The 24,698-nt window shown below is 48.4% G+C and overlaps 2 protein-coding genes across 3 annotated transcripts; both read right to left on the bottom strand.

Annotated features, from left to right (window-relative positions):
* Positions 1-5,127: 5,127 nt before the first annotated feature.
* Positions 5,128-11,184, bottom strand: LOC117838544 (neutral/alkaline invertase 1, mitochondrial). 2 transcript variants are annotated; one of them, XM_034718611.2, is made up of 6 exons: positions 10,347-11,184; positions 7,414-7,579; positions 7,118-7,329; positions 6,168-6,661; positions 5,899-5,947; positions 5,128-5,798 (listed from the first exon to the last, which is right to left on the bottom strand). In XM_034718611.2, exons 1-6 carry the CDS (start codon positions 10,962-10,964, stop codon positions 5,472-5,474), a joined length of 1,866 nt encoding a protein of 621 aa, XP_034574502.1. In that variant the 5' UTR covers positions 10,965-11,184; the 3' UTR covers positions 5,128-5,471. The 2 variants fall into 2 exon arrangements, with proteins under 2 accessions (XP_034574502.1, XP_072146788.1); XM_072290687.1 differs by lacking the exon at positions 10,347-11,184 and adding an exon at positions 8,774-8,973.
* Positions 11,185-20,896: 9,712 nt separating this feature from the next.
* LOC117836302 (transcription factor MYB2) lies at positions 20,897-23,079 on the bottom strand. Its single transcript, XM_034715705.2, has 2 exons — positions 22,606-23,079; positions 20,897-22,132 (listed from the first exon to the last, which is right to left on the bottom strand). The coding sequence occupies exons 1-2, from the start codon at positions 22,760-22,762 to the stop codon at positions 21,333-21,335; spliced, it is 957 nt and encodes a 318-aa protein (XP_034571596.1). The 5' UTR covers positions 22,763-23,079; the 3' UTR covers positions 20,897-21,332.
* Between the last annotated feature and the right edge of the window lie 1,619 nt (positions 23,080-24,698).

Here is a 24,698-nt window from a genome sequence, read left to right as displayed (position 1 = left end):
AGGTTGCTCCACAAGGCGTAGAGAGTCAATTCATAAATCATTGGCAGCACTGACCTCCGTTGGAAATGGGAACGCAGAGCAAAATGCCAAAAAGCATCACAATCCATACTATATATTTTTAAACTCATGATAACAATGTTATCAGCAAACAGAGCAAATACTGATGCAATACATCTTCCACCTGTAACAGCAGTACGTACAGGTCCATTCATGCCTGTTATCATAGTGGCAGGCCATGTAGGCACGTACGTCTATTTGGCAGGCACTTACACACAATCCTCTGTGTACAGTAAATGAGCCATTCAAAGGCATCAAATGGAGCAACCTACCCTTCACCACTGCACAACACAATGCAAGCATGAATTCGAATCAATGGGCAGGAGCAGGATTTAGGGAGGCGGCAGAATGCCCTAACACTAACCAGGCTTTATGGCCTGCACTTCATGGACTGATCTACTAGCTGGTTTGGTTGGTGCTCTCCACATGGGCGAGCACAGCGAACGAGCTCGCGTTGCACGGCAAGGGATAGCCAGGGGGACAGTAGCTCAAAGCCTAGCTATACCGGAATGAATATCATTGCCTTAGACCTCGCTTTCCTTTGTGGATGCCACCAAACCCTGTCCAGACCAGAACTCAGGCGAAAATTTGGTGAAAAGAATGGGGGAGGGGAACAAAAGGAGAGGAAAAGCGTTCCTTGTGCACACAACAAACGCGACAAGACAAAAGGGTCCCGGGGGCTCCATTGATGCATAACTAGCGGCGCACCAGATCGAGTGTGGACACACATGCTATTGTCGAGGTGCAAAAGAGGTTTTTCATAGTCACCATGTGAAGAAACTACTAGGATAGAATGCTCCCCACGTTCATCAAAATCACTAGTCTTTAGACAATTGGGTTTGCTTCAGGAATTGTTAAGGCCTGAATACAAATTCAACCTATGCAAATGTCCTTATACTTCTTCACATTTGCATAGGTTGATTGAGCCCTTTGTCTGTGAGGGCATTGCAAACTCCGCCTCAAGTATGGATGTATATTTCAAATAAAGGAAAAATGAGAGAACAAACATTATGAGGTATGGACATGGTTTCAGGGCTAGTTTGATAGAGCTCCCACCGGCTCCGGCTCCACCTGACACGTCACTGTTCACATACTATAGCTACACTGTTCACGGGAGCTAGTTTTTTCTCTCCTCCTCTGCCCCCTCACAGATCGGCAAGGAGCCGGTGGAGCCACAAATTTTAGCTCCACCAGCTCCAACTCCTCGCACAGTGCAGGAGCTGGAGCCGGATGGAACGGCACCTAACGAGCCCTTAGAATGATACGCTCTACCACGAAAGGATAAGAAGATCAGATGGATTGATGGAGCAACACTTTTAACACTTTTAAGGGGGTGTTTGTTTCTTTAATCACTCCTAAAATTCCTATCACATCGAATGTTTAGATACTAATTAGGAGTATTAAACATAGACTAATTACAAAACCAATTGCACAGATGGAGACTAATTTGTGAGACGAATCTATTAAGCCTAATTAATTCATAATTTGACAATGTGATGCTACAGTAAATATGTGCTAATGATGGATTAATTAGGCTTAATAGATTCGTCTCGTGAATTAGCCTCCATCTGTGTAATTAATTTTATAATTAGATCATGTTCCTAATTAGTCTCCAAACATTCGATGGACATGAATTTTAATCTCGACTAAAGATCCAAACACCTCTAAGAGTGAGATAACGATGTGACACCCAAGAAACTCTCTACTCTTTGTATTTCCCCTGTACAATTCTACCATTCACAACGCTTTTGGGATGGACATTTATGAGGCGCCCACCACCTCCATCTGTCCCCTCCAGAGTAAGGCCATGTTTAGTTTCCCCCCAATCCTCAACTTTGACACTATGCAAAAAGAAGATTCCCCATCACATCAAACTTGCGATACATGTATGGAGTACTAAATGTAGACGAAATTAAAAACTAATTGCACAGTTTTGTTGTACTTTGCGAGACGAATCTTTTGAGCCTAATTAGTCAATATTTGGACAATAATTCACAAATACAAACGAAACGCTACAGTGTGCTACAGTGCTGGCACAGTAATTTTGCATCTCCCAAATTTGCCAACTAAACAAGGCCTAAAAGAGAAAACAAAGCCCTTGTTCACTTCCTACAAAACTCCCAACTTTGGCACTATGCAAAAAGAAGATTCCCTATCACATCAAACTTGCGGTACATGCATGGAGTACTAAATGTAGACAAAATCAAAAACTAATTGCACAGTTTTGTTGTACTTTGCGAGACGAATCTTTTGAGCCTAATTAGTCAATATTTGGACAATAATTCACAAATACAAACGAAACGCTACAGTGTTGCTACAGTAATTTGGCACCTCCCAAATTCACAAAGTAAACAAGGGCAAAAACAATATCCCCCTATATATGCCCGGTCACAATTGGACAACTGCTTCACACTTTCACATAGGGGGTATAGTTTTGTCCTTCAATGGTCAATGCCCCCCATCTCTACAGTATGCAGCATTTTAAGATGCAGCAGCAACTGCATGGTGCCTCACCACCGTCTCACGGCTGGCATGCAGGCATGCTTGCAAAGTTGCAAAGACTCGGGCAGTCTTTTTCAGCTCAGAAGTTAGTGGTGAGTGGACAAAATGGATTCAATTCCAAATAGTGAAGCGAAACGGCCCCTGTGCACAAGCAATAGATGGGCAGGAAGGAAGGAATCCATGCCATGTCCAGAAACAGTGGCGAGAACAGAAGCAGCAACAAGCAAAGAGAAATAGCAATGGCATTACCTTTGCCCAACAGGGCGCCTCAGCTCAGAACAGCACAGGGCATTGATGAAGCATGCAAAGGCTGTGCTGCGTGTTACTGCTGCAGCAACCCGACTAGTCGAAATCTAAATGCGCGCATGCATGCGTTCGAGCGGCTCGAGTTAATAGCTCCATATCTCTTTGCATCTTCCTTGAAAAGAGAAACTTTTTCTTGCCACACCGGCTATTTCAGAGGATGGGTAGGAGTGGTAGCCTTTCTCTTGTCAGTAGAAATCAATAAGGTAGGTGCACAGCATGAATTGCTTCGACTGGAGTACAAGAATCCAAAGGAATTTGAAATGTGCAAGTCATTTCAAGACTGATTATGTACCTGACTGATAGAGTCTGTCATTTTCAAGCAGGCAACTTTGACGCATCCTGGAGACCAGAAGTTTCTTTCTTTCAGCTTCAGTATATCCTCGCAAAAAAAAAAAACCCCTCAGTATATATAGCACTAGAAGAAATATCTACTAGTAACTCTATTGATAGAAAAAAAAGATTTAGCTTGTACAAGCCAGCCTCTGAATGAACATAATAGCTGTTGCTAGTTGCAAGTCGTTCCTGTAGAATTTTCATTCTGATTTGTAGCTGATACACTAGCTTTGTGTTGTGTGCCTCGCCATTTCTCCAGCAATGGCAGATTGGCAGCCAGCAGAATTTCATTTTACCAGCCCAAGTGTAAGCTTTCTAAGGAATTTGAACTGTATATTGTATTTGTTCAGGGAGAACTCTGATGTCCATCAGATTTTCTTGAAAGCTCATCTGCTCTGGGCCACCGGATTTACCTGAAGTCTGCAGGACAGGGCAGTAACACATCATGAAATGACCATAAATGGGCAGCTTATAATAATAATAATTGCACCATAAATATTGCAGTTCCTAGAGCTGCTGCCATTCAATCAAAAACACCACTCGTCAAGCCAAAGATCTCTCCTGGATCCCATTCGTGCTGCGTGGGAGACCTCGCAGTTCCAGGGGACGGCCTCGGCCTGTGGCCTGCCTCGGTGCCTCCTACTGGTGATGTTTACAAGACGCGAAGCTGCAGGCTAGAGAAGCAGGGTAGCACGCACCTGTCCCGCCCACTGTATGTTGAAAGACGGGGCAGTGAAAACCCTATCGCTAGTAGGCAAAAGGCACATGATTGTGTCCTGAACTTCTGATCAACAAACAGTAACAAAACACCTACTCCCTCCGTTTATTTCAGCTTATAATCCGGCTGAAACGGCTGATTTGTTGTGAGAGAAAAACACTGTTTGGTGGCTGATAAGCCGGTTGAATAAGTTGAAGCGAACAGGCCGATTATAACATAGCACGGTCTCCCAAATTATCTGTGACCATTAATTTCTTTTATATTATTTTTTTTATGGTTATAAATTTATAATCATTGGAGAGTATATTTGATTACAAATCCAACTATTTTCCAACTATTTCAAGTTTACGTTATAAAAATAAAGATCAAAGATAGCAAAGTTTGAGCGCGTGCGCTTATCAAGATAAATGGAGGGAGTACACCATAAGTAAAACTGTGCAACTGAAGCGCATTAAAACTTGGCCAGGCAGACACAGTGGTCACCATCGTCAAGTCAGTTCTCCCAGAAGTTAAATGCTCTGTATATATGTGCATCAGATCAGAAATTCAAACCCATTACGTTCAGACACATAACAAGTCACAGCAGAAATTAGAAGTACTGCAGATATGAAATTTCACCTGTTCTTACAGGCGCCAGAGGCTGCATGCATGGAGCAATCAGCAGGGTGTTGAAGAGGGTGCATCAGTGTAAAAGTCAGTTTCAAATCTTGACCGCTCAGCGGCACAGGAAGCACATATGAGCTGACCCTGAAGGAAAACCTCACGAGTCGTGATCACTGTTTGCTGCTAGACCTTGCTGAACAGTCGTCCACAGAGCATGTCTTGCACTCTATCACGTGCCCAGACCAGGTTCAGTCCTCTGAACTGATCCTGAAATAAAAACGACCAGCGACGTCGGGAGACAAACCAAGAATTAGGGAGTGTTTGTTTCTTTAGCACCTCCTGAAATTCCTGTCACATCGAATGTTTAGATACTAACATTCGATACTAATTAGGAGTATTAAATATAGACTAATTATAAACCAATTGCACAGATGGAGATTAATTTGTGAGGCGAATTTATTAAGCCTAAGTAGTCCATGATTTGACAATATGATGCTACAGTAAATGTGTGCTACTGATGGATTAATTAGGCTTAATAGATTTGTCTCGTGAATTAGCCTCTATATATGTAATTAGTTTTATAATTAGCTCATATTTAATTCTCTTAATTAACATCCGAATATTCGATGTGACATGAATTTTAGAGAAATCTGTGTATTTCTCATGGTACATTTGTGACAGCTGGTGATATTTACATGTTGTCTGCTTACAACAAACTACCAATCAACTTGGGTTGAATGGCAGAATACATGAGATTGATTAAGTAAAAGTACACACAGCAATGTATACTCTTGTATGAATGGATCAACCACAAACTCGCCAAAATAACCGGCATAGGTGTTCAGTGGTTATCTTGCTGAAGTAACTACTAACTAGTGGGAACTTCAGTGACAAACAATTCCTCAAAGTTGAAGGAGCGGTGCAGTTCTTGGGGTCCAGAACAGCCATGGAACTACACAAGGACCTGTGACTTGGCAGCACGACGTGAGCATTTGATGCGGGCACTCTTGTTCAGGCTGCAAGCACAACCTTCCAGCAGCTCGAAGTCTTCATCACATATTAGTATGGATGCCATCTCGGGACAGTCCAATAACATCTTAGAGCTAAGATATCCAGCAATGGTCCAAGTCTGATATAGCCGTGATTGTTTCCCAATAAACCTTCCTGTCCTGGTGTCGTAATACTCTGGCCACTTGTCATCTGAGAGCCTCTTTTCTGCCACTTCAACTGCCCTCCGTGCTAAGTCACGCCTACCCATCTTGATACAGGCTAGGGTGAACTGAACAGCAAAAACAAATTATTAAAAATCAATCTAAGAAAACTTAAGGAAGCATCAAAGATAGGGCATGATAAGTTCCAAAAAATGGGACATAGCTAACCTGCCATAACAATGTAGGCCAAGATCCACCATTATGATATGACCAGGGCCTGCAAATAAAGGCAATGCAATGCAACTTGGTTATCGCTTCAGGACCATGCTTTTGGTGAAGGTTCCGTATTGCAGGGCCAAAAGAGTAAAGTTTGCTATTGGTTTAAGAGAGAAAAGGAGGTGCTACTTCACCAAATTTTATTTCATTTGAATTTTATGAGCCCAATTACCTATTATACAGAAGAAAACTAAAAGGCTAGAAAAAGTTCAGTTGCTCACGTGTTTTTGGGATCACTGCCGGTGATGATACGCCATTCCTCATACTCTAGTGCAGGGTAGCATATTTTGAGAGGCATATTGGCCACTATGTCATCCCATTTGGCTTCAATGAGATTCAGAATACCCTCTGCTTGCCTTTGGGTAGCAAGAGATGAGACAATCGACCAGAGATTCCCGAGAGAGAAAAACCTAAAATCCATGTGAGCTGGCTGCAGATTGCCTATAAGGTAACCACCTTTCACAGGAATCCAGTCTGCAAGCCAAGAAGGAATCTGCTCTGGGTAGATGTTGAACTTGTTGATAGCATCATGGGAGTACTCCTCAGTCTTGTAACGATAAATCTCGTTTATCTTCTTCATATCGACCCAATAATACTCTCTGATGTGAAATGACAGAGCACTGAGCCTATTGTTAATAGCACGGATCAAGTTCTTTGATCCATCATTTACACTGATCATTTCTCGAGCACAGCGCAAAGCAGAATAGAATAGAGCCTGTGAAATAGAAGCCGTAAGATTCCTGATGACAATTCTGTTTCATATATACTGATTTTCTCTAGTATGAAGTTCCATATATGCAAACTTCAAAGAAACTTCAAGGTCTGAATAGGGACTGGATAGCAAATAACAGTGAACGAAGTCAAATTGACTACGTAAAATTATGGTAATTCAAACACCAATCAACAAAGTCATATTGGCTACCTAAAAATTATGGTAATTCAAACACCAGTCAGCGAAATCAAACTGGGACTAGATAACAAAAAAAAAATCTAGGTCTGAACAACATCATCATGCAAAACTACTTAAACATATGGTAACTTAGACATCAATTGACGAACAGCTTCATGACTAGAGAGCATTGATTTGTCCTTAGAGCCAGGCCGACCACAACATTATACAAAGCTACCTAATATAATTGAGAACATTAAGAACAAGGATCAACCAGCTTGCCTGGATCTCAAGAGGATGCCCATGGATTCCCATCCGCCGATCAATCATACATGATCCATCTGTTACTAGCAATGTCGGAAACATGTCAAATCCATCAGACAAGCACAAATTCAGTATTAGCCTGATGCCTGTTTGCACATCAACCCTTTCTTGCAGAGCGTAATCTCCAGTAATTTTGCCATATGCCCTCAACAGTATTATCCACCAAAGACCTTAGAAACAGAGAGTTCGATATTTTTAAAAAATGAACAAAAACTAATCTTCAGGACTATAATGGACTCCGTAGAAATACTCACCAGAGTCAACTGGCGCTACACGTCCAATGGCTGATTCGCCAAAATCAGGGTCAAGAATCTCCTCAAATGCTTCACTGTTTCCATCTAAAGGCACAGATCTAACTTTGAAACTAGCAGGCATCAATCCCTGACCAGGGCTATAGCAATCCACGGTCTTCTCCCAACTCTGATAGATACGGGGGGAAAGCAAACCATTACATTTCCTTCCAAATACTAACTAGATATTCAGAGTGAGCTAAAACATCCATAAGCTAGCAGTATGTTAAATGCTAACTAGTTAAATGCAGCATCTGAAGCTACCCAATAAACAACCAGAAAAGTACCCCAACTCTGGAGGATCAGTGAAGCTAGGATTTTTGTATGGGTCAAGTTAAACATTCCAGCAGAAAAATTCAAGTTACCCCTTCATTTTCAAACAATAGACAGTTCTGAAAAAACGTGCATAATCAAACATATTTTAGATAAAAATTTGACCAAAATACCACTCGATAATATCTGAAGCACACATAAAAAGGTAAAAAGATATATAGATGGCTCAGTCAGCAGGTTTGCATTGGGAATCATAAAGTACCAAGTATTTTTGTGAAATGGGATTAGGATAAAAATGACTATTATTTGGGAATCGATATTGTACAAAATTAAGGCCTTGTTTGGATACATACTAATGCCCTCCAATCCATACGTATTGGGAGGGATTGAGGTGGAAATTTAGTTTATTTTTCCACTCCAATCCATATGAATTGGGAGGAAATGTGTTTATCCAAGCAATGAGCATCATGAATACAAAGTCACCCAGTCGAACCAGGCATCTAGTAGACAATGTAATAGTCTTGTAGACATCATAAGATAATACTATACTAGACAATTTGATGACATCGTCAACCCCAACACCATTTCACAGGATGCAGCTAATGCAAAGACTCAAGTACTCAACAAATTGATGGGGACATGGCATCACAAGGCTGGATATGTTGCTCCATTGGTGGGTTGGGTGAGGTAAATGGTATGAGGGATCAATGGATCAGAATTGGGTTGATGAGCTATCAGACTGCTCAGTTGATCAAGCAAAGGAATTGTATATATCTCTGTGTTTCTTGTTTATATATAGCACTATTTTACAGGGTTTTGATTTTTTTTTTTGCAGGTACAGTTGTACTCTCATCCCATGCACACTTGGGAGGATGAAGTGCCAGAATGATGAAAGACTTCTTTTGATGAGAAAACATTTATTGTATATCCCATAGAGAACATAGCGGTTACTACACATCTCAATTATCAGTAATCTTAGTTAAAACCAAGTACATATAGTACTACTAAACTGCTTTCAACACAATTCAAGTCCCTGAAGCATCAGGCATACCATGTGATACAACTATATCAGGGAGATTCCGCCTTTTTCTCTAATATCTTTCCTTGAACACTAACTATTCTTCCTGGCATCCATGCATAATTCTTGTTAGCAAGTCCCTTCTCTCTCCTATCTTGGGCGCCACGGCTGTAGCCTGGCTTGCCCCTGCGTCACAGCAATAGCCTGGTTGGCGCGGCCACATGCGTGGCCCTGATCAGCATCTCCCCCGTGATTTTGTTTCTATAAGTCCAGGTGGTTGAGATAGCCTTGATCGGGTCCTATATACTGTAACCTGAGTCCTCAGTCGAATACGATCCATTATTGCGTGATTACATCTTCTATCAATTCCAAATAATCAACAGGCATCAATATTCATATGATAATGTTGGTTTTGCAATGGAGGAAATAACTTAGCTAATGGAATGAAACAGAAACCTCAAAGATGACCATCACTTAATGGTAAACTGATATACAATCTTTCTAAGTAGTACCACTTATGGCAGGTGATACCGACATAAGACTGCTTCTATGGTTCACAATGTGGGCTACTCTGAAAACATCATATTTTGCAGTTAGCCCTGTGATGTTTTCCTATGCACTACATATGAATACAAACTTAAAGTTCATAACTGATGCAAAAGGCCCAAAGCGGTCCAGCTTTTTTGTAATATCACTAAAAACTCTGTGTTATAAATTAGTTCAACTGTTCACACAAACCTCACACCTGAGCACAAGGGCAAGAATAGTGACACAGGGTAACCTTAATAATTCAATGCCAAAAAACATAAAAAAAAGATACAGAGAAAACCAAAATAGTTAGCTCAAATTAGCTTAGTCCGAAAGAATCATGAACAGCTGTCAAACTAAGTTTAGAGGAAAAAAATGATATTGAAGCAACTGTAACAATATAAGATCATATACTGGAGGCATATGTTATGAATCGAATGGATTTTGTCATAGAAAGTGCCCTTACTTCAGCTTGGTAAAACACATACACACGCATTAGTAGAAAATGCCAAAAGTATTAAGACATTCAAATCCCTAAAAATTGTAAGGATCTAAAGTGAACGAGTGTGCAGCAATCCTACTAACAGAGTTCTGAGGTCTGAGCAAATACAATAAGATCAATTGAAGGCACACTGTATTTTCAGTAATCTAGACTCAGCATTTGAAACCTCTTGGCAGCCACTGGAAAGGCCACAACGAGGAATTCATGCCATCTTTCAACTGAAACAGTATTTCAGCATTTTACAATATTGTGGGACTAGACCAAGGTGGGAATTGCTCTGGAAACTTTTCACCTACTCAATCACACAAGTCCAAATACTCTGGTGTCTTCAACTATTCAATTTGAAGGTAGAGGGTCTAAATCCAAGAGACTGTAGGACTAAAATGAATGATTGTTCTCCAGAGACTGAAAGTTTCAGACTATTTTGGTTATTCTAGCAAATAATCCTGGACAATTGGACACCAATAACTTCACCTCAACTACATTTTGGTTTAAACATGGACAGCATACCACTACACCAGGAATGAAGTACCACCCATTATTCCAGCCAGATCATTCAGGTTTCGCATGACTCACCTGGAGCTGCAAGGTGTGGAGCAGGAAGTTCTTCACAATATCGCTCTCACCCTTCAGGAGGAAGGCGATGGCCGATGGCACGAAGTCCCTGATGAACACCTGGTCGTAATTGAGCATCTGGCTGGTGGACGGGTCGTTCGCGGCCACCGTCCCCACGGCACTGCCGCAGTAGTTGACGACCGCGCGTCCGAGCAGCCACCACGCCTCCTTCTCCTCCGGCGACTCCTCCCTGCTCTTCACCGCCTCCACCCCCGCCTTGAGTCCCTCGAGTTCCACCTCCTGGCACGCCAGCGTCGCCTGCTCGTGCGCCGCCTCGGACGCGGCGGCCTCCTCCGGCGGCGGCGGGCTGCTCGGGGGCTCATCCTCGATCGGGGGCGACTCCAGCGGCGGCGCCGAGGGCGTCAGGGTGGCGGCACGGAAGGGTTCGAAGGGCGGCGGCTTGTAGTGCTCCCCCGACGAGGACGCGCCGGCGTCCACCGTCGTGGAGAGGAGGCGGCGCGCGGCCGCCGCGAGCGGGGAGGCCGCGGTGGAGGAGAAGCGGCGGCGCGGGAGCGAGAGGCATAGCAGCGCGTGGCGCTGCGCGCCGCGGCGGAGGTGGGAGATGGCGGCGGCCGCCATTGGAGCCGGCGTCGGCGCCCGTCCGGTTTTGGATTGCGGAGGAAGAAAGGTTGGTTTCCGCTGCGATCGGGTTCGGGATTGGAGAATTTTGGGACGAAGAAGGAAGGGACGGGAAGGAAATTGATTGATTGAGGCCGGCTCGATTCGATCGCGGGCTCAAAGCCGTAGTAGAAATTAGTAACAGCAGTTGGAAGGGGATTAACTCGTTAACGACAGATAAGGTAGTTTTTGGTTTGGGAAAGTGCAAAATATAGACATGCTGTGGCATCGTATGGCGCAGAGCGTGCCACGTTCGTGGCGGTAAATTACCTTTGGAAAGGCCGAGGGGAGATGTGGCGGGTGATTCACGTGGAGGAGATTTTTTTGCCCGTTTGGGAAGGAGAAGGGAATTCGCGTTGGAATTGCCGACCAGAAAGTGCATAGCTGGTGTTAAAAAATAAAAGTGCTTGTAGCTTACGCTATATTCAGCTAGCTTATCAGCCACCAAACAATATTTTTCTCTCACAACAGATCAGCCGTTTCAACATTTCAGCCGGCTTATAAGCTAAAACGAACAGATCCTTTGTCATGGCAAACGCAGACCTTGATTGTAATTGTCCACACTCTCCTGTCTTACAAGTCACAAATTGCGTGTCCAGGGGTTGTTTACTCAGAACGGCAAGACTTCAGCAAAAAGATAAGAAGAAAAAAATCAGTAGTGTGAGTGTGTCTATTTGTACTGCACTAACAGGCTCAGATAAGGTAGGTGGGCCTATTATGCAGGGTTTGTGACAAGGATTCCTTGTGACAACTGTGGTGGTACTGCAGCACTGCCCACAGCCCACCGTTCCTAGGCTGCTGTGGGCGGGGCCTTCAAAGCACGCGCGATGGAGTAAAACAAATTAATCCGTAACGCCTTTTTGCCAGGCCCAACCCATCCAAACTCTCGAGTTTCAACACACCGCTAGGCCGCTACTGGGCCGTCTTGGGCAGAAATCACTTGTGAGTGACCCTTGCTTGTGACTCCATAACCCGCGGCGGCGGCGACTTTCTACCGTCACTTTCCAGTTCCCACTCCTCAGCGTGAAAAGCTATGAATATTTTGTGCGGTTTCTGAAAATCTGGGAGCTCGAAAAAGCTGAGTTTGTATGGTAATCTGGAAAACTCAATTTATAAGTTTTTCGTAGATTTTTTAGTTTAGAAAACTAAACACATCTTCTAAAAATTAATGTTGACTTTTCATGAAAAAAAACCCAGCATCAACTTCTCAAAAAATCTCAAAATTTGCAGTTCAAACAAACATGTCTTTAAAGCGAAGTGATGTACAAATGCTCGCTCAAAAGCAGAAAAAAGAGTGACATGCAAGATCACCTTGATGGTACGGTAACTTTCTACGATCACCGCTAATACAGCAAATGCAGCATCTGCAATGCATTTTCAATTTTCATCATAGGGGGTGTTTGGATACCCCATGCTAAAGTTTAGCACATGTCACATCGGATGTTTGGATGCTAATTAGGAGTATTAAACATAGGCTAATTACAAAACTAATTACACAGATGGAGTCTAATTCGCGAGACGAATCTATTAAACCTAATTAGTCCATGATTTGACAATGTAGTGCTACAGTAACCATTTGCTAATGATGGATTAATTAGGCTTAATAGATTCGTCTCGCGAAATAGCATAGGGGTTCTGCAATTAGCTTTATAATTAGCTCATGTTTAATCCTTCTAATTAGCATTCGAACATCCGATGTGACACTGCTAAAGTTTAGCACCTAGTATCCAAACACCCTCATAGTGTGGCACACATGCATGATCTTGGGCGTGCCTTGGAGGCTGGGATACTTGTATACTCGAGTGGCAGGGGTCGTCGATCCGCTGACCGAAGCCCGGGCGCGCGGCAAGTTGCCAGCGGCCTTCGACTGACGATGCATCACGCAAGCTTCGCAAGGGTCGCCGCCGCTAATGCCCGGTGCCAACTGCCGAAGCTAAGCTAGTCGTCCTCGATCGCGAGCACATGTGTATCTCGGTGCCAAAAACTAAAGCAAGCATGCAATGCAGGATGACTGGATGTGGATGAGGCAGGTAGGATCTGCATGGTTGGTTCGTTCGCGGCGACTGTGCGCGGCGCCTGAATTGCAAATCGCGGTGGAAAGCGGGGAAGAAACTGGTGGGACGAGCTGAGACTGGGAAAGCTAGTGGCTGAGCTTGTCAAGCCCGTGACTTCAAGCGCCACACAGTGCTTATGGAACCCAGCCGAACCGAGATATCTCAGCTCGTGGCCCGGGAAGTTGCTTCGAAGCTGCCTTCGAAATGTGCGGGTGCCGCTGGAGTCGGCAGCTTTGATCACGGGGAGCAGACGAGTTGCGGATACGACACAATGCGCGAGGGGGATCAGTGGATCACGAAGAATGCAGTGGTCCGTCACATGGCATGCATGTGCGGTACGCAGCGTATGTACAATTGACCGTGTCGATAGAGAGGAAACCTGTACGTACTGACTGCCGCGCGTGTCACCCATGTCTGCGAGCTCATCCTGATCTTAGTCCACAGGCCCCTGAATTTTGCTGAACTGCCTCAATTAACTAGTAGGTCTATATAGTATGTACTTGCTGGTATACTTATCATTACGACCATTGATTAGCGTGATTAGTGCACTGTATTTCTGTCTTACTAGTAAAACACATTTCAGTACCATCTTCTGTCTTCTTTGAGAAATTTAGAAGAAAGTTAAAAAGATGAAGTGATATCTGCAGTATGATCACTGAAAGTATAGAGCATACCAACCACATGGGAAATACTACGTACTTAGTGAAGACTGAACACCACTATATATTTCTTTTTACGAGATAGCCGCCGATTATATTAAAAAAAATAAATTAAATTCAGATTGTACGAAAACAACAAAGGAAAAAAATAATACAAATACCGGCAGGTTGGATTGGGTCATCGACACATGCCACACCACGCCATCGCACTCAACTCAACTAAACAACACATCGGTCAGTTGGATTGGAACATCAACACGCACCGAACTCAACACTTCTCAAGCGGATATTACTCCGCCCAACAACGGCAGCAGAATCGAAGCCTTACCGCGGCACCCACCAACATCCTCACTCATGTAGTCGCTAAAACCTCGAGGTGTGACCTGCGTCGACATGCACCGCATTGAGAAGTCCACCGCCATGCGGGACCCTCCGCCGTAGTGCCGCTGCAACACCACACTCCACCTGATGGAATCTGGACTTCTCGCACGCTGCCTTGTAGTCGCCACCACAATAACACAACGCACGGGAGCCTCGCCACATCCGCCATTGGACTCCACCTCACTCGCGTCGCCTCGAAGAAACACCATGCGCGGGGGACTCGCTACGCCCGCCACAGCACTCCACGTCACAGATCCGTTTCTTTTATCGCCGTCAGAGTGGTGAGCAATGTTGCCCTGCTCCCCAAGATTTCCATCGATTTCCATCGATCAGCCAAGCCGCCGCCGCAGGTCGACTTCACCTCGTTGCTTCACCCATTCACATAGCCTCCGCCGCCGTGTCAGCAAGCCAAAGAAGTCGTTTGTGCCGTCTTTCAACGATGTAGCGCACTGGATAGCCCAGCCAAGCCGAGCCACCCGCCGTGATCCGCTGCAAGCCTAGTCGTCTCACGATGCCGTTGCCGCAACGCCGTCCTCCGACATAGTCCCACGGCGCAATGATTGTTGCCAAGTAACGCCAGCCGCCGCGGTCCGCTGCAAGCAGCCAAATTCGACAACCATGCGACAACTCCTGGCCACCACCATAACTGTGATCGCCTCCATGTAGGCTCGACAACACCCGTCCAGCTTGCCACGCGGCGTAATTGCCGCCACTGGATGCGGCCGCCCATGACCAATGGGCCAGCAATGCCACAAACCGCGTTGGGTCCCTAGAGACGACGCCTGCAAGAAGAGCACGACGCTAATGGCGCCGCCGTCGCTCGTCCAGAATCTGGACAGTGTTTTCACCTAGAGAACCCTGTGCAGCAAGGTTGTAGCTCTAGCATAACGCCCCCAACGGGAAAAACTACGCCCCAGGGCGCCACCGTCATCTCCACCAGCAAGAACGTCGGCGAGGGCTTTCGCCCGGAGCATCCCAGCCCCTCGCTGCACGCTCACGGCTTGGCACTCTAGAACCACAGCCATGGTAGCCCATCTGGGGTGGCGCCACCGTCGCGCCTCCACGCGCCACATCATCGTACCTCCACCTCTGCTGCGCTCGCCGCCCAGATGCGCCCCCACTCGGCCTCCGTTCCTCGCACTCGGCCACTGTCGCACCCCCTGACCATCACACGTGTCTCCTCACCCGTGGCCACTGCCACGCTATCTCTCCACCGCGTGCGCCGCCGCCGCCGCGTGACCTCCTCACACCGCGGCGAAACGCCCCGCCACTACCGGCGCAACCTCCTTGCCTCACCGTGGGCCATCGTCGCGCGGCCTTGGCACCGCGCCGGGCGCCGCCACTTGGCCTCCACAACCCGCCCCAAGCCACCTCACAACCGCTAGCACCGGCCCTCTGCCCGTCCACCTTTGCGGCCACCCTGCGCGAGCCCGTCGTTGCCGCTCCGCGTGGGCATACGCAGCGGCCGCCGCAGACACGTTTCCGCCGCGGAGCTGCCGGAGTGCCACCTTCCTCGCCGAGCCCCCCACGCGTTCGGCCTATAGCCAGCACCGCCGGCAGCAGCACCGCACGGATCTAGCCCTAGGGGCGCTGGATCCGGTCCACCAGACCCCGGATCTGCTGTCCCAGGGCACCGGCGGCGGCTCCATGCCCGGCGCCGCCGTGTCGTTGATCGGGGCGGGCACGGCCCCGCCCACGCCCGTGAACTGCCGGCCCTAGTTCCTCGCGTCGCCGTTCGCATCCGCCGCCAGGCCGTCGCCCCTCTGCGCTCGCGCACCGTCTCGAACCTTCGGCTCCCAGATCCAAGCTGGCCAAGACCTAACGTGGAGAAATGACCCCGCCACCTTCCTAGCAGGGACGCGGGCTCCCGAAGTCGCGCTCAGGCGGCGGCGAGGCGTGGACGAAGATGGGAGGGGCGGCGGCGGCGGCGAGTTGGGTGCCGCTCATGTCGCCCCTGGGAGGAGAGCTCGTGTCGCCCCTGGGAGGAGAGCGACGCGGGGGCTGGTTCTCAATAATGTGCAAATATCCGTTTCACACCACTATATATTTAGCTTATCCGATAGTGCCTTTTTTTTAAGAAAAAATATCCATAAGTATGTAACCTGTCACCAATAAGAATTTCGTGCCACCCACGAACATATCTGGATAGTGGATAATACACCCATAAGGCGAGTTTAAGGTAAGTTTGTATAAGACCCGAGTCCAACGTGTCGGTTTGACCTCGGATCGCGATCGCTCGCGTGCCGCAGGGCCAAGAGAAAATTCGTGATCAGGAGAGATCCGCGACCCGCAACTTGCTCCCATGAATTGTCGATTTCACAACCTCACAGCGACTTGCATCGGCACCGATCGATCCGCTGCGGACAAGCCTTGGACTTTTCTCCTGCGCTTTCCGCAAGTCTTTCAGTTTGAGCGGGGAGAGGAAGACCTCTTTTCGTTGACAAGCCGGCCGGCAGTGCCTCCGCTTTTCTGCTGGTGGAGCGATGGCCACGCCCGGCCCTGAGCCAGCCAGCCGGCCGTGACGCTATGAAACCGGCTAGAAACCCAGGGCCTGAATGGGAGAGATCAGATCTAGATGATGGCGAAATGTATGGTGCGGAAACACTAGCCCTATTTGACACGGAGGTTCACACACACAACACACACATACCGGCCGGCCAGCTACTAGTAGAGAGCTAGGCCCGGCGCGGTCTCAGTTTAATTAGCCAGCAGCAGCGGATTCGATCTCGTAAAAATATTTGGCGCCGAGTTGATAGCGATTAGACAGATAATATCATGCGCGTTCTTTGTTTAGTGCTTCGCATGATTGGAACGGCTGAAAATTTGATCGATCTTTTTAATTAATCCGGTAGCGCGGATTAATATCTGGTGCATGCATGCGCTTTTTCTGCTTTCTGATGTCATTACCATTCACATCACAGTAGGTTGCCTAGTGACCAAAGTGCATTTACCACTGATGCCACCATAAGCCAATCAAAATCCTGCGTTCAGGAACGAAGAGGGGACTTTCAGTTACTACTCCTGAAGCGAACCTATCATTAGTTGTTTGCTAATGCAGTTTTTTATCCAATCCCATAGTACTAGCCAAGGTTTTTCTTGAATACGCAAAAGTTCTGCGCATCTTTGTATTAAGCAGAAGAGGGTTTATGTTACAAGCATGGGTTACAACGCGTTGCACGGAATGCAAACGCCTGAAATTAGAGCTCTAAAAGACATTATTACATAAAACCATATGACAACCGAAACAAGAAAGGGCGCAAGCAGTTATGATGATTACTCGTGTATAGACTACCAATGCGAGAGGCTCCCATAGTGCCGCTTCCTGTAGCACCACCCCAACAACCTGGTTTGTTGTCCTGCTTTCACCTCTGAACAACCTTGTGTTTCTCTCTTTCTATATGTGCTAGGTTGTGAGCATGAACAAGGGATCGAATCCTCTTTTCCTATTCTGCTGCTGTCGATGACGCAGGAAGTCCCACCATTCCTGCAGATGCATGGCTCTTGGAAAGGAACAGACACAGCGGCAGGAGTTGAGGACTCCCCACCAGATTTCTTTCGCAAAGTAACAGTTTACCAGAATGTGGTCAGCTGTCTCCCTCTCCTGATCGCAAAACCAACATTCATCCGTTGCATCAAGGCCGTGACGATGACGCCTGTCCGCCGTCCATAACCGCCACCTTGAAGCCAGCCAAATGAAGAATTTTACCTTTGGAGGAGCCCATGATTTCCCGATACGTCTCGCTCCTAGAAACCGGACACTTCCCTGGTGTAAAGCCTCATAGGCCGATTTTGATGAGAATTGCCCGTTAGCCGTCCATTTCCAAATGAAGACATCCTCTTCATCTGTTAAGTGTTGATCAGAAATCCGCTCCCATAGCCATTCAACTATTGCCTGGACGGATAGGGATCCCTGAATTGCCCGTATCCAGCGTCGATTCAACAGGCCCTACTCGACTGTTTGCTGACGCCTCGTCCTTCGTGGTACCGCCTCATACAGAGTTGTGGCTAATTGAGCCACCGATGATCCCTCAATCCAATTGCCTATCTGGATTGTAACCGAAGCATCAAACAGTGCTTTGACCTGAGGTTCCACCGCCATGTCTAACTCTGCCCATGCTCTGTCAGTGTCGGTTCTTTGGAGCCAAAGCCAGCGCGCGCAAGGCAAATCCTGCCAATTTGATGTCCATAACGCCTATAGCACCGTATATTGTCGGACGAGCAACAGTAGGCCACGCCACCGCACATTTGCCCCTGACAGAGGCGTCCTTCCCAGTCCAGAGGAATCACCTCTGCAACCCCACCAACTACTTGATCGCCCAATCAGGTAGCTAGTGTTAATGCCAGCAGTTTTCAGAGTTTGTGGACGCAATTGAGTGGCGCGATCTCGGTTAGATACTTAATTGTGGCTCCTGGCTCGTTCTCGCAACCAACAGAGATCACGGGTCTGATCCCTGATTTATTTTATTTTGTTTTACATCTGTGACAATCAAGTTAATTTGTCGCAGAAATCAACCGCAGATCTAACATGGCCACTTGATCGAGCAGTGGCAGCGATAAGTGGGAACCAGACTCTTGTTCATTAGCTAGAGAGTCAAGGCGGGGACAGACTTGTTGAGCTAGTAGTACGCAACAGTCGTCTTAAAGACGATCCTGTTGGACGCATAATATAAGGACCAAATTAAAGCAAGCGGGTAAGATAACCGAATGTTACAAAGCGTGCATACGTCACAGTAATCTCCCTGCACTGAAAGCATTAGCAAGCACCGTCAAAAGTCCTCACCAGAAGATGTACAGTACACAGGGCACACGTAGTGCAAGTGCAAGTGCTACAGCTGCGTAGTGCGTGCATACGTCACAGTAATCTCCTTGCACTGAAAGTATTAGCAAGCACCGTTAAAAGTCCTCACCAGAAGATGTACAGTACACAGTGCACAGGTAGTGCAAGTGCAAGTGCTACAGCTGCGTAGTTCAGCTGGTTCAGCCGACGAGCACCACTTGCGGCAGCCATCCCAGCCACCGGGCGGAAGCGGAACAGGAGCACTTGGCGACCGATGTTGGCGTCCACGAGAGACCCGGACGAAGCGAGGGCGGCCCGGCCAGTAGGAACCCGGGAAAACCCCCCCGCCACGCGCCGGGTGTGAAAGAGCGCAACAAGAAAAGGGCGCCATGCATATCGGCACGAGGGTCTTGCGCGAGTCCGCTCCAGGTCTCCACCGAGGGGCGCCGTTGACCCGTTCACACGACGGCTGGGCCAGTTGCCCAGTTGGCCTTCTCGGTCCGCCCTCGCCTCGGCCCCCCCGCGGGCGCTTGCTGGCTGCTTGACCCGTCGCCCGTCGTGCGTGACCGACGTGGCTCGCTTCGCGCGAGGGCCCGCCCCACCGCCGCGTCGTCCGCCTCGTCGTCGTGCTCGCCAGCTGATATATCCATCATCGCCGCGGCGGCGGCGGCGGCGGCGCGGGTCCCCGTATCTATCCACCGCACCGGCGTAAATACGTAGTACGCCGCAGCACCGAGTCTTCCCTGCCGCGACACCGTAGTGCTCCGCTGCCTCCTTAACGGCATCAAGGAGCACTGGAGCAGGGCAAAATATCGGCGGAAATCGTGGACGAGAACTGAGCTCTGAGCTGACAGTTGCGAGTGGAGGGAGATCGAGCTCGGCTCAGGTCGGCCGGGGCACGACAATCGCGCGGGGAGCGCTTTTCCCCCAGGCGACGCCGCCTTTACGACGTTTTTCTTCTTTTGTTTCTCCTCGGAAAAGGACGGAAAAAATCAAAATACGGTGTGAAAATAGGCCCCGGGGAGGTAGAAAAACGTGGCTGGCTCCTGGGTGCTGCTGGGTGCTGGCCCCCTCTCCCTCTCTTTGGCTCTGAAAGAGATATCGAAGCCGAAGATACAATGCCCGGGGGGCGGGGCCATGCCCCGCCTCTTTTTACTTGTGCGCTTTTCCTATCCATCATTCGATCATCCCAACGACGAGAGGAGCGGGGCCCCGCACCGCAGCTGCATGCAAGTGTTCCGTGTTCGCATCGTTGTTGGTTGCTGTTATTGCTGCAGCAGTAACACGCTCGGCATCGTTGAGCATACATGCGCGTGCACAGGTCGTTAGTGCTGCGATTTTAAACCATATCTCCTCGGCATCCACTTCAAATTCATTGCCTTTTGCTCTGCTCACTAATAATCTGCTTCGCTAGTTGCTAATACTAATACTAACTTGACAGTGTGCTCCGCGACTGCGAGCTCATCGTCTCTCACTACCCCTGACGAGTTGCGAGAGCAACATGTGTAACGCCGCGGGCCTGCAGCTGTGCTCACCTCGATCCGGCAACTGTTGGCGCTGACGCGACGGCTCACTCGACGATGGAAGATGGATAGATCTCCGCCCCTGATCACAATCTCAGGCGTAAACACACATCCATGCATGTCGGCATAAACAAATGGATCGTCTCAGTCGCCGTCGCCGTCGCCGTCGGTATAATCATCATGATGATAACTAAACCAACCACGATGCAACAGAAACCGAAAGGAAAAAAAGGGGGGGAATTAATCGATCGCCACTCAGACTGCTGAGAGGCGCGCAGCATGAGGATCACAATTAGCGGCGAGAATTTGGCGGGGGCGCGTACGTATGCTGGACCCTCGAGTAGTACTTGTAGACGACTTGGACTTGACGTCGGGGACCTTTGTTCGCTTTTGTGGGCTTGTTGTTACCGCTTCTAGAAGCTGTACAATTCTTGGATCAGTCCAGTAACTTCGTTGCCTCGGAAAGGAGTACATCAACTTTCACTTCAGAATCTTCAGATAGTTCAGTAACTTCAGTTTCATATATATTTATGTATTTACTCAAAAAGAATGAGTAAAATTAGACGGGCCACGTACAAACACTTGACACTTACACTACAACAGCTACGCTTTTTTTCCTTTTCTTTTTTTTTTGCGTATATACCCTAGCCGCTAGGGGATTAAGACAAGAAAATAAAATTAATAAGAAACGGTGTAGAACTGGAGTGGAATAGTCCCGGAGGCAAGGCAAGGGGTCCAAGAACTGAATCTTGAGCCGAACAAAGATTAATCGTCGCGTCGTCGTCTTCTAATCCTCCAAATAATCTCTCTCCTTCTTCTAATCCGTTTCTCAGCTAGCTCTGCTCTGGGCGTCCCCGGGGGTTGATCGTATCCAACACGCAGGTGTCCACCGCCGATGCCGTGGAGCGCCACGCCGCCGTGCTGGCTTCATCAGTTCACACGCCCTGCGTCTGCGTGTACCACAAGTTGTCGTCCATGCTCCAGATGCTCTCCACGTCGAAGCTGCCGATCTCGAAGTCCGCGACGCCGAGCTCCGGGAGCTCCGACGACGTCCACGTCTCCCCGAGCAGGCACGGCTGCTGCTGCTGTTGGTGACCGGCCAGGACGGTGTCGTGCATGGCCACGGCGGCGCTGGAGGCGTCGCAGGCGGTGGTGAACCACTCCGCTTCACCCACGGGTGCGAGCCATGTCTGTGCCCCCGCGCCGGAGTCCGAGGACGGAGACGACGACCCGGCCGTGGTGCTCGACAGCTCCGGGACGGCGGGGTTGTTCAACAGCTGGTGATCGCCGGCGGCTGAGTAGTACTCCGCGGGCCAGCAGGCGTCGCCGGGCGACGCGTAGAGGCCGTCGTCGGCGCCGTGCTGCCACGACGACGACAGGGGCGTGTCCGCGGTGCCGGTCTGCGGCTGCGGCGCCCCTGCGGCGGCGGCGGCCTGGATGCGCTCGACGAGGCGGGGCATCCAGAGGTAGCGCATGACGTCCTTGAACTGCTGGCTGTTGACGTCGCACTTGAGCTGCTTGGCGTGCTTCTGCACGCGCGTGCGCCAGTAGTTCTTGATCTCGTTGTCGGTGCGGCCGGGGAGATGCTGCGCGATCTTGGACCAGCGGTTGCCCCAGCGCGAGTGCAGCTCGAGGATGAGCAGCTGCTCCTGCGGCGTGATGTTGCCGCGCCGGAGGTCGGGGCGGAGGTAGTTGAGCCACCGTAGGCGGCAGCTCTTGCCGGTGCGCTTCAGCCCTGCATGACAGGAACACACAAAGATTAATCATCCACACGTCACATCACGCCATTGCTGCCCAGTAGTAATTTGTTATGCAGATGAGACACGGGAGTGTGTATGTGATGACAAGATGCATGATGTAATGGAAGGGAGTAAGTAAATATCCCTATGGCCGGGAAGCTAACCACTAAAAATTCTCTCCCTTTCTCACTCACTGTAGGCGGTTCTTGTTAGCTGGATGGCAGCTAGGCCCCTAGCTAGCTAGGCAGCTATCTGTTTCCATATTAGCATGTAGATGCAAAGTGACATCTTTGTCAAGCCTCAGGCTTGTACGGCAACGCGGAGAGGAGGCGATAGGCGAGCATCTGGTTGTGCTCGGTGGGTGATGTGATGGAGCCCATGAATTGTGCCTGCTGTACTAATTGGAGATGCAAGTTTTGACAAGTAATCGATCCATGACTTGATCCGGCATGGAGTATATGTATCCCACCTGCTGATCGGGCGAGCGAGTTCCAGCGGCCCTCGCCGTGCGAGGCGACGTAGTTGACCAGCAGGAGGTCCTCCTCCACCGTCCACGGCCCGCGCCGGAGCTCGCCGGCCATCACCTCCTCCTCGCTGCTCGCGTCTCTCTCGTGCGCCATGTCCATCAGGTTCTTTCTCTCTCTCGAGATCACTCCCCTGCTTGATTTCTCTCTCAGCGCTGATCGTGGATCGATCAACTGAATAAGGATATCGCTGCTCGAGCTCGCAGGCGAGCTGGACCAGTGTGTGGGAGTAGGATTTGAGTTTGAAGAGCTAGGTGGCAGCTGCTGCCGAGAGGAGAAGGCGGGAGAGAAGGAAGAAGAAGAGTGCGATGATGAAGTGGGCGGGAGAGGAGGGGGAACGGGGGCTTATATAGACGGAGCCGACCAGGAGGAGGGGAGGTAGGCTGCTGGTTGTGGACTTGGGAAAGAAAGAGGCATGTGGGGGAGCACGCCGCAACCAGGGAGATTAGTTTATCCCTTTTGATTTCTTTCCCTTTTAAAGGCAAAAGTTTAGGTGGTGCTGGGGTTAATCAGGGGGGATTAAGACATTTCCGATTGGGTGGCGTGGCCGCTTAATTACTGGGATTTACGGCTAATTAATCGATCGATCAGCCCGCGTACACGGGTTGGGAGGGGAGTTTGACTGGTTGACTCCATGGATCGCTCCATCCCCTGGCCCCGGCTAGCGCACTCGCACTCGCAACGCGCACCACCGAGGCCGAGAGCTCGCCGGGCACGCGCTCGCCGCGCGATATGTGGACCTGGCTTGAAAAAAGCAAGGCTACTGATTCGAGAGTAGAAAATACGAGCCAGCTGCAGCTGGTGTGGATGCATGTAAAGGGCAGCTCCCCGGTGCACATCAGCTGCTCAACTCAGGTGGGGATCGGTGGGTTTTGATTTGAGCACATGGAAAACCAAGCCAAATTCTGCGCGAATGTTGGCACAGTGCAGCCTCGGAACACCTATTGTCCTAGATTAACTTCCGTTTTTATGAACGCGAGCGGAAATCCCAGTTCAAAACGTGGGATAAACCAATGGGTTTACCTTCAGCAATTCAGCTGAGTCAGTTACATGTGGGTCCTAGATCAACGTGCAATCGACATAGCCAATAACAAATTTGCAGGGTTTTGATACTTAAAAAGTGGCAAATATGGAATTACCCTCCCCAAATCACCACACAAAGAAAAGGTTGTGTTTAGGAAGGAGAACATATTTGCACTGTTTAAACCATGTTCTTGTTTGATCTCGTTTCAAAAAACGTTCTTGTTTGATGTTCCAAGAGGCAACCACACGATAACTAATACGGTTCAAAGTGCGCACGTCAAGGCGTTGCGCATTGCAAACTGAAAAAATTCTACTATCTTAATACAAAGATGCACAATTCTCTTACATATTCGATAAAAAAAAAGGCAACCCACACTATATTCGTAGTGATTTATAACCTCGGAGTAATTGACTTATTCACATAATTATAGCTAAGCATCAAATTTTGACACTTCATGTATCAAATTTTGGTACTTTCCAGGTTCTCTAAAATTACTGGTTCACATAGACTATCTGTTCACATAGACTATCTGTTTTTTTAGCGTGACTTTATGTGTTTTTTATACAAAAGCTACAATAGTGCCAAATGACGGATGCTTACGAGGAAAATGAAATAGTTGAAGAGCGAAACATGACAAATACAAGTTGTTCCCCAATAGGCCTTGAAAGGTTACATATAGGCGAAATAAACCATAAATATTACTCCAAAGGCTCTTTATCACGAAGAGCAAATTTGGATGAGAGTAGTAATAACACCGGTGGCCCAATAACTGGTGCTCCCTGGAAAATGCACCTGCAAGAAAGTCGTAATTGAATTTCTCCCGGAAATGTTTGGTACTTGTTCATTTCAAAACCACCGCCATTTTTGAGTTCCCAGCCCCCTCCTCTCTCGGTCAAATGATAAGCAAAAAAAGATCCCAACAGACGCTATGAAGAGATCCACGTATACACCAGAGGATAGCTGTTTCCTCGATCACCGGGACAGCGATCTGTTGCCCCCTCTCCCATCAGTGTC

This window comes from Setaria viridis, chromosome 9, assembly GCF_005286985.2.
Source record: "Setaria viridis chromosome 9, Setaria_viridis_v4.0, whole genome shotgun sequence".
Classification (NCBI taxonomy): domain Eukaryota; kingdom Viridiplantae; phylum Streptophyta; class Magnoliopsida; order Poales; family Poaceae; genus Setaria; species Setaria viridis.
The sequence above is the reverse complement of the archived record's forward strand: the minus strand, read 5'-3'. Positions and strand labels throughout refer to the sequence as shown.